This window comes from Saccoglossus kowalevskii, chromosome 20 (genome assembly GCF_978046115.1).
Source record: "Saccoglossus kowalevskii chromosome 20, keSacKowa6.1, whole genome shotgun sequence".
In the NCBI taxonomy this organism is placed as follows: domain Eukaryota; kingdom Metazoa; phylum Hemichordata; class Enteropneusta; family Harrimaniidae; genus Saccoglossus; species Saccoglossus kowalevskii.
Genome location: NC_140660.1, coordinates 25,978,645 through 25,990,565, shown reverse-complemented (window position 1 = coordinate 25,990,565; position 11,921 = coordinate 25,978,645). Strand labels below are relative to the sequence as shown.

Below are 11,921 nucleotides of genomic sequence, written 5' to 3'. Positions count from 1 at the left end.
GCTTTACTTTTATTAGGGCTTTTATAGGCGTGTGCATTTGTTTGTTTCAAGTATGCAGTAACTTGTTGACAAAAATCAGTAATTTTCACCCAAAGATAAAATTATGACGTTGTTTGTTGCAGTTATTAAATATACATGCATGTGTTCTGTTTACTAAAACGTTGTCATAGCAATTGCTGATCTGTACGTGCATCACCAGAAAAGTGCGAGTTCTATTTTTTTTTTTCACTTATTTCGCTAGTAGACAGCGCCCTCATTTGAGAAATTAATAAACCTGCAAAATGTTTGCATCGTCAAATAGAAACAAAAATTTGCATCTTAAATAATAAATGTATAAATTTGATGTGGGTTGAGGGCGGGTTTCCTTCCATCCCCCAAAGATAACAAATTAGTATGCATATGCCCATCTTGAAAATAATACTGTAAAATGACTAATTAATCAGATTAATTTCTGCAATGCCATATATGGTAGCATTGAGTGAGATTGTTACTTTGTATATGTTTGTTTCTATACTGATTGCAGTGAATATAGTTTTCTAATTAATTGTGGCTGTGTAAAATATATTATTTTTTAAATAAACACAGGTTGCCATTGATTACATTGTATTTGAGTTCATCTTTTTAGCTCCGCTGTCGACTTTGTCGAGTGGACCTTATCATATGAGTGATTGTCTGTCGGCGTTCGTGTCAATGTTTTACTTTTTCGACTTTGATACTCGGTCTATATGTATCTTGGGTAGACCTCTTAGATTTGTCCATTTCATGATATCTTCAATTCTCTAATTTTGGTGAATATTTTTGTCATTTATGGTAAAAAGTGATATTTTCGACTTCTTGTTAAAAAACCACAAGTCCAATTGCTTTGATATTACATATATAGGTACTACATGTGGACCTCTCTCAGATTTGTTCATTTCGTGGTGATATCTTCAATTATCTAATTTTGATGAATATTTTTGTAATTTTTGGTGAAAAGTGATATTTTTGAATTCTTGTTGAAAACAGCAAGTCCGATTGCTTTGATACTATACATATTCATTTTCTAATGATATCTTCTCTTCTTTAATTGCAATGTGCATTGCTAACAGTGGAGCTATCTCAGCCGACAGGCTGCTTGTTTAATGCAAATTATCTCAGTATGAAAGCACCAGTTAGATTCTTGTATACGGTTATCTGTTTATTGCTGCCTGTGGACATAGCTTGTATGGAAAACCTTTTGGAGGAACAGCAACCAATCATCACACTGCTTTCTAAACCAACATTTCATAATTTAGTTTTAGTAAGGCAGACTCTAAAAAATGATTACACACTTACAAATACAAGATTTGTGGTTTTCAAGTACACATGATATATGTTCCTTGATTAGGTAAAAAAAAAACAAATTGTTTTGTTGCCCTCAGCGACCGATCGATCGAAAAATATGAAATATTGGGTCGCGTATTAGGCCCAAATATTAAAAACCCACCATTTTAAGCAGTTAAAAAAATTTTTCCTCTAAAGAATAATGATTCCGGACCGTTGTTTGATCCCCACGGTCCCTGAGGGGATAGTGGTGACTTTGAACCTCGGGTTGATCTGTATTTAAATACAAAAGACTGAAAGAAACACTGATTTTTGTGTTTAATATCTAGCATGCGTTTGATTGATTCCCATATACCTCGGCTATTTACGATACCCTTAGTTTTCACGAGTTTAACAAAAAAAATCCGACTGACCCAATTTTTCACAAGGTGTTTTTTTTTTTTGGCATTACATTAGTGAAAGGCGACTGCACATTTTGAGTATCAAAAGTTCTGTGGATACTTGCTTATCTCAGCTGCTTTATAACAACAAACTAGGATGACAAAATGGCAGATAATTACGGCATATTCGGACAATAAGATCACACTGCCAAGAATTAATCGATGTATATCAAGGGCATATTCAGAGATGAGAATTTTAATTTTCAGCTGCAAGTAAAATAGCTGGGGTCAGAGAACCATAATTAATCAAATCGTTACAATACAGACACTGCGCCTTTCCCAGGACCTCACACTTGCCGATAGTCAATTTTGAATGAACAAGATTTGTATTCTTACCCCCCTAACATTTTCTCTTCGGATTTAGATGTTTTAGAAAATCAATCCCTGGGGTGTAGAATTTCGCAGATCCACGGAAATTCTCATCCCTGCATATTGCAGGTTCTGTTATAATTTTAATATTGTATTTTAAGTCTCCGGATTTCCGTTAGGTAAATAAATCCTGAGTTTATTACAAGTCGTTCTGCTGTGGTGATTGGTGCTGGTTGTGTAACAGATAATTTTGCATACTAATTTTCGTTATACTCCATAATCGCAAAGTATTGTCCCCCACGTGTAAGAATGTCATCTCAGGTGTCTTTATATGGCGACCTTGGTGTTACATGTTTAAAAAAAAAGACACGATAAAGTATTAATTAGTTACTGAAGAATATTCCAAGGGATAAAGTTGTTATCCAGTGCACATCGTACCACATCCAGATCAAAACTTCACTTCAAATAGTCACATATACAACATGTACCTTGAAACAGGATTCATTGCACATGGGTGAGTATAGTTGTGTAATGTAAACTAGGCCAAGTTACAAGTATCATCAGTGATGCATTGTGGGTAATAATAACACCCATACAGCAGTCTGTGCTTTTTAGTATTTAATGAGAATTCAGATCAAAATTTAACAACAAAGGTAAATAACAGAAGCAGGTTGGCAGTGACATAAAGCAATTAAAGTTTACTAAATTATCATCCTCAGCATCTATTTATTACTACTGTATTTTACTCGTCATAGCTTTGCATTGAAACAATAGTCAGGACAGCCTCAGATATAAGACTCACAAAATACAATGTATAATGTGATTCAAGGGTGGATGAAAATAAGGGCATGCAACTTTTTTTCATACAAGGTTGAAATGCAGTGAGATCTCATTGTTTATTATTGTGCCTTTAAATTGAATACATTCTTCTGTATACATATGTTGCCCTAGTGACACAATGATAGACTAAGAAGAAATATACTAAAAATCTAACTGATAACATTTTTCTGATCAAGGATTGTGATTCAAGTCCAAATAAAAATAAATTGACAACATGTGCATCATATAGCTCTAGTTTGGAAAGCAGCGTTAATACATTCCACGTTACAGAAGTGATTACAAATGTTATGGTCAGATTTTGTTGACAACACATGTTTATCTGCAATGTTGACATACTTTAATCAAATTGTTGACTCATTCTATTCCTAGCAACAAAAATGTTGCAGATTGTTGAAGGCAGTAAACTTGAACCATCGCGTGATCTACAGATCAGATTTTGTTGACAACAAATGTTTATCTGCAATGTTGACATACTTTAATCAAATTGTTGACTCATTCTATTCCTTGCAACAAAAATGTTGCAGGTTGTTGAAGGCAGTAAACTTGATCAACATGTGTTAACAAAAGTTGTCACTTGTAGATCTGTGTATCATGGTTTTGTTGTATCTTACCGTAAAATACTTTATTTTAGTGGGAACTAATTTTCGCTGAATAAGCTTGTTGGGTGTTTTGTGTGGAATTTACTTTCACTGATTTTTGATGAGTTGAATGTAAAATATAGGAACAACAGTATATTTGCTGGATTTTATTTTCACTGAACCAGTCTTTCAGCAAAAATAGCGAAAATTAATTCCCAGTGAAAATAAAGTATTCTACAGTAGTTGTTGGATTCACAGGGTCTATTTCATTCAGTTGCATACATTTATCTCCATCCAGTGTTGTATAACATTACATGATGTCATATCTAGTGATGGAATAGTCTGGTATTTGTGAATATTAATGCAATGGAATGGTCGTTATAACCTGGTCTTGAGTTGATCCCGATGGTGAAGCAATGTATTGAACACCACTCTGAAAATATAAAAAAAATTCCACTCAGTTAAACCAGTTCTAGACCAGTCTAATTCTGTTTGAAATTTGCCTAAACTAGTCTAGTCCTGTGTAAACTAGCAATTTGTCTGAACCAATATAACCCTGTATAAACTAGAAACTGGTATAATCTTGTCTAAACCAGCAACTAGTCTAAACCAGTCTCACCCTGTATAATAAAATGGCAATGTCTAAACCAGTCTAACCATATATAAACTGGCAATGACTAAACCGGTATAGCCCTGTATAAACTAGCAACCAGTCAAAACTGGTCTAACCCTGTATTAACTGGTAACCTGTCTGAACCAGTCTAAAACTGAATAAACTAGCAACCTGTTTAAACCAGTCTAACCTTGAATGAACTAGCAACCTGTCTAACCCCATATAAATTAGCAGCCTGTCTCGGTTTAACCCTGTATAAACTTTCAATCTGTCTAAACCGGTCTAACCCTATACAAACTGGCAAACTGTATAACCCAGTTTAGCTCTGTATAAACTAGCAACCTGTATAAACCAGCAACCTGTATAAACCAGTCTAACCTTATATAAACTAGCAGCCTGTCTAAGCTGATATGAATTGGTCTAACCATCGAAAAAAACAAAAACATTTCTGGCACAGTATTGGTAGACATATCAACCCTGTATACACTAGCAACTGTTCTAACCCTGTATAAACTTTCAATCTGTCTAAACCAGTCTAACCCTGTATACACTAACAAGATCTAACCCTGTATAAACTTTCAATCTGTTTAAACCAGTCTAACCCTGTATACACTAGCAACTAATCTAACCCTGTATAAACTTTCAATCTGTCTAAACCAGTCTAACCCTGTATACAGTAGCAATCTGTCTAAACCAGTCTAACCCTGTATAAACTAGCAATCTGTCTAAACCAGTCTAACCCTGTATACACTAGCAACCATTCTAACCCTGTATAAACTTTCAATCTGTCTAAACCAGTCTAACCCTGTATACACTAGCAACCATTCTAACCCTGTATAAACTTTCAAACTGTCTAAACCAGTCTAACTCTGTATAAACTAGCAACGTTCTAACCCTGTATAAACTTTCAATCTGTCTAAACCAGTCTAACTCTGTATACACTAGCAACTGATCTAACCCTGTTTAACTTTCAATCTGTCTAAACCAGTCTAACCCTGTATACACTAGCAACTGTTCTAACCCTGTATAAACTTTCAATCTGTCTAAAGCAGTCTAACCCTGTATACACTAGTAACCATTCTAACCCTGTATACACTAGCAACCAGTCTAACCCTGTATAAACTAGCAACTGTTCTAACCCTGTATAAACTTTCAATCTGTCCAAACCAGTCTAACCCTGTATACACTAACAACTGATCTAACCCTGTATACACTAGCAACCAGTCTAACCCTGTATAAACTAGCAACTGTTCTAACCCTGTATAAACTTTCAAACTGTCTAAACCAGTCTAACTCTGTATAAACTAGCAACGTTCTAACCCTGTATAAACTTTCAATCTGTCTAAACCAGTCTAACTCTGTATACACTAGCAACTGATCTAACCCTGTTTAACTTTCAATCTGTCTAAACCAGTCTAACCCTGTATACACTAGCAACTGTTCTAACCCTGTATAAACTTTCAATCTGTCTAAACCAGTCTAACCCTGTATACATTAGCAACTGTTCTAACCCTGTATAAACTTTCAATCTGTCTAAACCAGTCTAACCCTGTATACACTAGTAACCATTCTAACCCTGTATACACTAGCAACCAGTCTAACCCTGTATAAACTAGCAACTGTTCTAACCCTGTATAAACTTTCAATCTGTCCAAACCAGTCTAACCCTGTATACACTAACAACTGATCTAACCCTGTATACACTAGCAACCAGTCTAACCCTGTATACACTAGCAACCAGTCTAACCCTGTTTAACTTTCAATCTGTCTAAACCAGTCTAACCCTGTATAAACTAGCAACTGTTCTAACCCTGTATAAACTTTCAATCTGTCTAAACCAGTCTAACCCTGTATACACTAGCAACCAGTCTAACCCTGTATACACTAGCAACCAGTCTAACCCTGTATACACTAGCAACCAGTCTAACCCTGTTTAACTTTCAATCTGTCTAAACCAGTCTAACCCTGTATACACTAGCAACCATTCTAACCCTGTATAAACTTTTAAACTGTCTAAACCAGTATAAACTTTCAATCTGTCTAAACCAGTCTAACCCTGTATACAGTAGCAACCATTCTAACCCTGTATAAACTTTCAATCTGTCTAAGCCAGTCTAACCCTGTATACACTAGCAACCGTTCTAACCCTGTATAAACTTTCAATCTGTCTAAACCAGTCTAACCCTGTATACACTAGCAACTGATCTAACCCTGTATAAACTTTCAATCTGTCTAAACCAGTCTAACCCTGTATACACTAACAACAGTCCCCACCCTGTTTAACTTTCAATCTGTCTAAACCAGTCTAACCCTGTATACACTAGCAACCATTCTAATCCTGTATAAACTTTCAAACTGTCTAAACCAGTCTAACCCTGTATAAACTAGCAACGTTCTAACCCTGTATAAACTTTCAATTTGTCTGAACCAGTCTAACCCTGTATACACTAGCAATCATTCTAACCCTGTATAAACTTTCAATCTGTCTAAACCAGTCTAACCCTGTATACACTAGCAACCATTCTAACCCTGTATAAACTTTCAATCTGTCTAAACCAGTCTAACCCTGTATACACTAGCAACTGATCTAATCCTGTATAAACTTTCAATCTGTCTAAACCAGTCTAACCCTGTATACACTAGCAACTGATCTAACCCTGTATAAACTTTCAATCTGTCTAAACCCGTCTAACCCTGTATACACTAACAGTTCTAACCCTGTTTTACTTTCAATCTGTCTAAACCAGTCTAACCCTGTATACACTAGCAACCATTCTAACCCTGTATAAACTTTCAAATTGTCTAAACCAGTCTAACTCTGTATAAACTAGCAATGTTCTAACCCTGTATAAACTTTCAATCTGTCTAAACCAGTCTAACCCTGTATACACTAGCAACCATTCTAACCCTGTATACACTTTCAATCTGTCTAAACCAGTCTAACCCTGTATACACTAGCAACCAATCTAACCCTGTATAAACTTTCAATCTGTCTAAACCAGTCTAACCCTGTATACACTAGCAACCAGTCTAACCCTGTATACACTAGCAACCAGTCTAACCCTGTATACACTAGCAACCAGTCTAACCCTGTTTAACTTTCAATCTGTCTAAACCAGTCTAACACTGTATACACTAGCAACCAGTCTAACCCTGTATAAACTTTCAATCTGTCTAAACCAGTCTAACCCTGTATACACTAGCAACTGATCTAACCCTGTATAAACTTTCAAACTGTCTAAACCAGTCTAACCCTGTATACACTAGCAACTGATCTAATCCTGTATAAACTTTCAATCTGTCTAAACCAGTCTAATTCTGTATACACTCGCAACCATTCTAAACCTGTATAAACTTTCAATCTGTCTAAACCAGTCTAACCCTGTATACACTAGCAACTGATCTAACCCTGTATAAACTTTCAAACTGTCTAAACCAGTCTAACCCTGTATACACTAGCAACTGATCTAACCCTGTATAAACTTTCAAACTGTCTAAACCAGTCTAACCCTGTATACACTAGCAACTGATCTAACCCTGTATAAACTTTCAATCTGTCTAAACCGGTCTAACCCTGTATACACTAGCAACTAATCTGACCCTTTATAAACTTTCAATCCGTCTAAACCAGTCTAACCCTGTACACACTAGCAACTAATCTAACCCTGTATAAACTTTCAATCTGTCTAAACCGGTCTACCTCTGTACAAACTGGCAAACTGTATAACCCAGTCTAGCTCTGTATAAACTAGCAACCTGTCTAAACCAGTCTAACCCTATATAAACTAGCAACATGTCTAAGCTGATATGAATTGGTCTAACCCTCGAAAAAAAAAATTTCCGGCACATTTCCTGCACAGTATTGGTAGACATATCAAAGACTCACCTGATACGCTCTGTCAATATTATCACGGAATGGAAAGAATGCATCAGAACTCAGTGCTACACCTTTCAGTTTTGATAACCACTGCTCACGCTCAGACTGCAGAAAGAATAACAAAGCAATTATTGATAAATTTGAAAACTGATTTCAAAATACTGTATTCAATACAAACAATGAATTCAGAATATGTAAATAACCACAATGTATTCTGAAGAAGATGAGTGAACTCTCCTAGAGTAAAATGAAGGTAACATGCATGGGAATCAAAGTACATGTAATTTCAAACATTTTCGTTATTTGTATCACCATTCCAACCAATACCAAAAGTCATGGTTCAAACCTTGCTTGGCCAACTTTCCAATTGTTGCAGAAGAACTCTCATTTACTTCTAAAATTCCAAACCTTGACAATTGGTCAATCACTAAAGTTCAGAAGTGCTTGACACAGAAAATTAACAAAGAGACAAAGTATAGAGTGACACTCAATCAGGACATTGTGTCACATGACCAAGAGTGGTATAAATACAGTTAGTACCTGTGTTAACTGTTCAGGTGGTTTCTCTAGCATACTCTCCCATGCAGATGTCTCCATATCCTACAAAAAAATAATTATTAAAATATTCACAGAAATCATAACAAGAAGTTATAATTATGTCACACCTTGTTTTCATGCCCAATTTAATTAGCTAATATTTTACAGATTAGGAGATTTGTTTCTTTTGTTTTATCCTGGAACATTGTATTTTGCCCCATGTTTACAGGGTTTTAGTACAGAGTTTACTAAGTCACTCGATACGTATGCGAGGTTTGGATGATTGTGTATTTTATTTCATATTTCATAATCACATAGTTGTACCCAACGCGTCATCACGATAAACCGCAGGAATTCAAATTGTTGAGACTTTGTACTGCGCGCACACAGTTGGATGCCACGAGACCGCCATTGGTAGAAACTTTCTTACCCGGGCGTTCAAGAAACATTTCAATTTCTGCCTGAATTAACTATCAAATCAGTGCAAGACCGTATTACAGGAAGCGCCGAACACCAGAGCAACTGCAAGAAACCTGATTGAACAGCTGAAGCACACCCGGAGATGAGAGTCGCTGATGAACTTTCTACCCCCTTCCATGGAAATTGTCGCCCAGCTTCAAGTTTCACCGACATTTGCCGAGACGAACTGCTAACCATCGTGTGTTCCCGCTCCATGTAGTTTGAATTCAACAATAACTGTAAACAATCGCGACCGACGAGAGTGGGTTATTTAGTATATTATATCATATGATTTTCCCCCTGTGTTACACTATCACATTGGATGAGTTTAGCACGAGTATGGATTTATAACGTTGCATCAGGAATTGTATTGCAATTTAGTTGTTTTGCTATTTTTGAATTCCACAAAACGGACAATTCCCCGCGCCGTTATAATTGGAGTATTTGCGTTTGATTGACCAAGTATACCGATATATAGTCATCCTTTCAGTGATATGTTTTACTCAGATTTATTCAGTATTTTGCTTTTATACGATTTACATGAATACTGTTGAACTGTGTTGTATTTTTATGCAGTAGATCATTTAGTCCTGGAGAGGTCAGTGACACTGAGTGACCTTGGATACGGTAACTAAGTAAACTAGGTGAAGTCAGTTTTACCGTGTGTCCACGTTATTACGAGTTGTTAGTGACGGAACTAGTCCTGAACTATTTCATTTTATGTTCTCCATTGTTCCTATATTGTTCAGTGGATATATACTCCATTTGACTGTTGCTATAGAGACGAATAGCATTGAATATCTGAGACATATCAGCTGCTATAGGAATTATTATGACATTGTGTGATTTACTATGTGCTCATTGATGACAGTGTCAAATAACGAATAAACGACACGTCCTGACTTCTCGGGGCTTTTGGTCAATGTATTTGATGTGTCCTTGCAGGTTATATTTTTATAATTATTATCATTAGGATTACAGCGCCCTCTATGGTCGCAACTGTTCTCAAGTTCAGACAACAGAAATATACCGAATCAAGAAAGTACGACGATAAAGCTTATTGTTTATTTAAATCTTTTTTGTGTGCACAGTCTGGAGTGTAACAATTATATTTATGTTAATTTCTAAATTACATTACAGTGTGGTTTATATTTGATCAAGTCAATTTAAAGTACATGGGTCTGACAATAATGCACAATAATAGCCAGCCAGCCACACAGGAGCACTCAATAGAATCCAGTCTCACCTGTCCAACTGTTCCATTTACATAATTGTCAATTGCATTAGATTTCTCAGCTCTCTTTACTCCTTTCTTAAAATGCATTCCAAGTACTTTGGGATGTTGACGTAACCACCTAGCAACAGAATATAGAAAAACTTTCTTCAAGTCAATGCATTCCAAGTATTTTGGCATGTTGATGTAACCACCTAGCAACAGAATATAGAAAAAATCATCAAAGCTTTCTTCAAGTCAATGCATTCCAAGTACTTTGGGATGTTGACGTAACCACCTAGCAACAGAATATAGAAGTAATTATCAAAGCTTTGTTCAAGTCAATGCATTCCAAGTATTTTGGGATGTTGACGTAACCACCTAGCAACAGAATATAGAAAGTTTTTTTACAGTAGGTAGTTGATAACTAAACTTAACTTACCAGTTATTAGCTTTATCACCAGCTAGTCTAGTACAATGGATACGTGACTGTTGTCCAGCACCCATACCAATAACTTGGCCATCTCTAGCATAACATACTGAGTTTGACTGTGTATACTTCAATGCAATGCTAGCAACTATCAGATCACGTACAGCTGCCTCAGGAAGCTTGAAAAAAATATGATAAAAATGAATTTCAGCAATCGTATCAACTATCACATCGCAGGACAGACTCAAAATTGATTCCAATAGACTAATTTTTTCTGAAGTTACCTGTTATGTGTGAAATCAACCATAAACACAGGACAAACAAGCAGCCTCTTGGCTGAGAGAGCTCCGCTGTTAGCAATGCACATTTCAATTAAAGAACTGAAGACATGAAAATGAGCAAATCTGAGAGAGGTTCATCAAAGATATGTACACATTGTAGTATCAAAGAAATCTGACTTGTGGGTTTTAACAAGACGAAAATATCACTTTTTACCAAAAACGACAAAAATATTCATCAAAATTGGAGAATTAAAGATATCATCACAAAATGAACAAATCTAAGAGGGGCCTGCCCAAGGTACAGATACACCAAGTATCTAAGCAATAAGATATGTAGTTTTCAAGAAGAAGTCAAATAAGTAAAAAGTTGACACGGACGACGGACAATCACGCATATGATGAGCTCCGCTAACAAAGGTCAAGCGATGTCAACACTTCATGTGAAAACACGGCAGACATTCAATAATCATACTGTTTTGTTTAGATTTCACAATATTTTCATCAGTACATCCTCTTATCTGATATGACAAGTCATTGATGCAGAAGGATTTTTCTGATGACGTGCTAACATGTCACTGAATCAAAAAACAAATTTGGTAAAATGAAATTTACATTTTATGAACAAAATAAGTGTAAAAATCATAAGCAAAGCAGGGAACACATAACATTTTAGTTTTTGCCTTCAGAAGTCACCAACAGCCATTCAATTTTTCACAGTACTTTGTTACCATGCAGTCAACAAGCTGACCCAACTGAATTTACTCTTTTTTGATTTAAGATTTCTACAAAATCAGTTTTGTTGGAAGGTACACATCTATACTTACATCTTTCTTCTTGCTCACAATATTTGTGAACATATTTTTATCAATAATAGCATCATTTCTTTTCTGTTCCATTTGTAATCCAAACAATGTTCTAGTTTCCATGGTTACTGGGTTGTAATCAGGATCCATCTACAATTACACAAAATCAAATCTGTACATAAGAATACTATTTTTAGAGTATGTATCACTGGATAGCTATAGCCAACCTACCTAAAGTA

At 35.7% G+C, this 11,921-nt stretch overlaps 1 protein-coding gene across 1 annotated transcript; it reads right to left on the bottom strand.

Annotated features, from left to right (window-relative positions):
• Positions 1–3,827: 3,827 nt before the first annotated feature.
• Positions 3,828–11,839, bottom strand: LOC144342351 (bifunctional purine biosynthesis protein ATIC-like). The gene is made up of 6 exons (XM_085494690.1): positions 11,704–11,839; positions 10,611–10,777; positions 10,202–10,310; positions 8,500–8,559; positions 7,969–8,064; positions 3,828–3,902 (listed from the first exon to the last, which is right to left on the bottom strand). Exons 1-6 carry the CDS (start codon positions 11,830–11,832, stop codon positions 3,828–3,830), a joined length of 636 nt encoding a protein of 211 aa, XP_085350816.1. The 5' UTR covers positions 11,833–11,839.
• Between the last annotated feature and the right edge of the window lie 82 nt (positions 11,840–11,921).

Coding starts and splice junctions, on each gene's coding strand:
- LOC144342351 (XM_085494690.1), bottom strand. CDS start 11,832: ATGGATCCTGATTACAACCCAGTAACCATGGAAACTAGAACATTGTTT. Junction 10,311..10,610: donor GGTGATAAAGCTAATAACTG/GTAAGTTAAGTT, acceptor TTCTGTTGCTAG/GTGGTTACGTCAACATCCCA. Junction 8,065..8,499: donor CACCTGAACAGTTAACACAG/GTACTAACTGTA, acceptor TTCTTTCTGCAG/TCTGAGCGTGAGCAGTGGTT.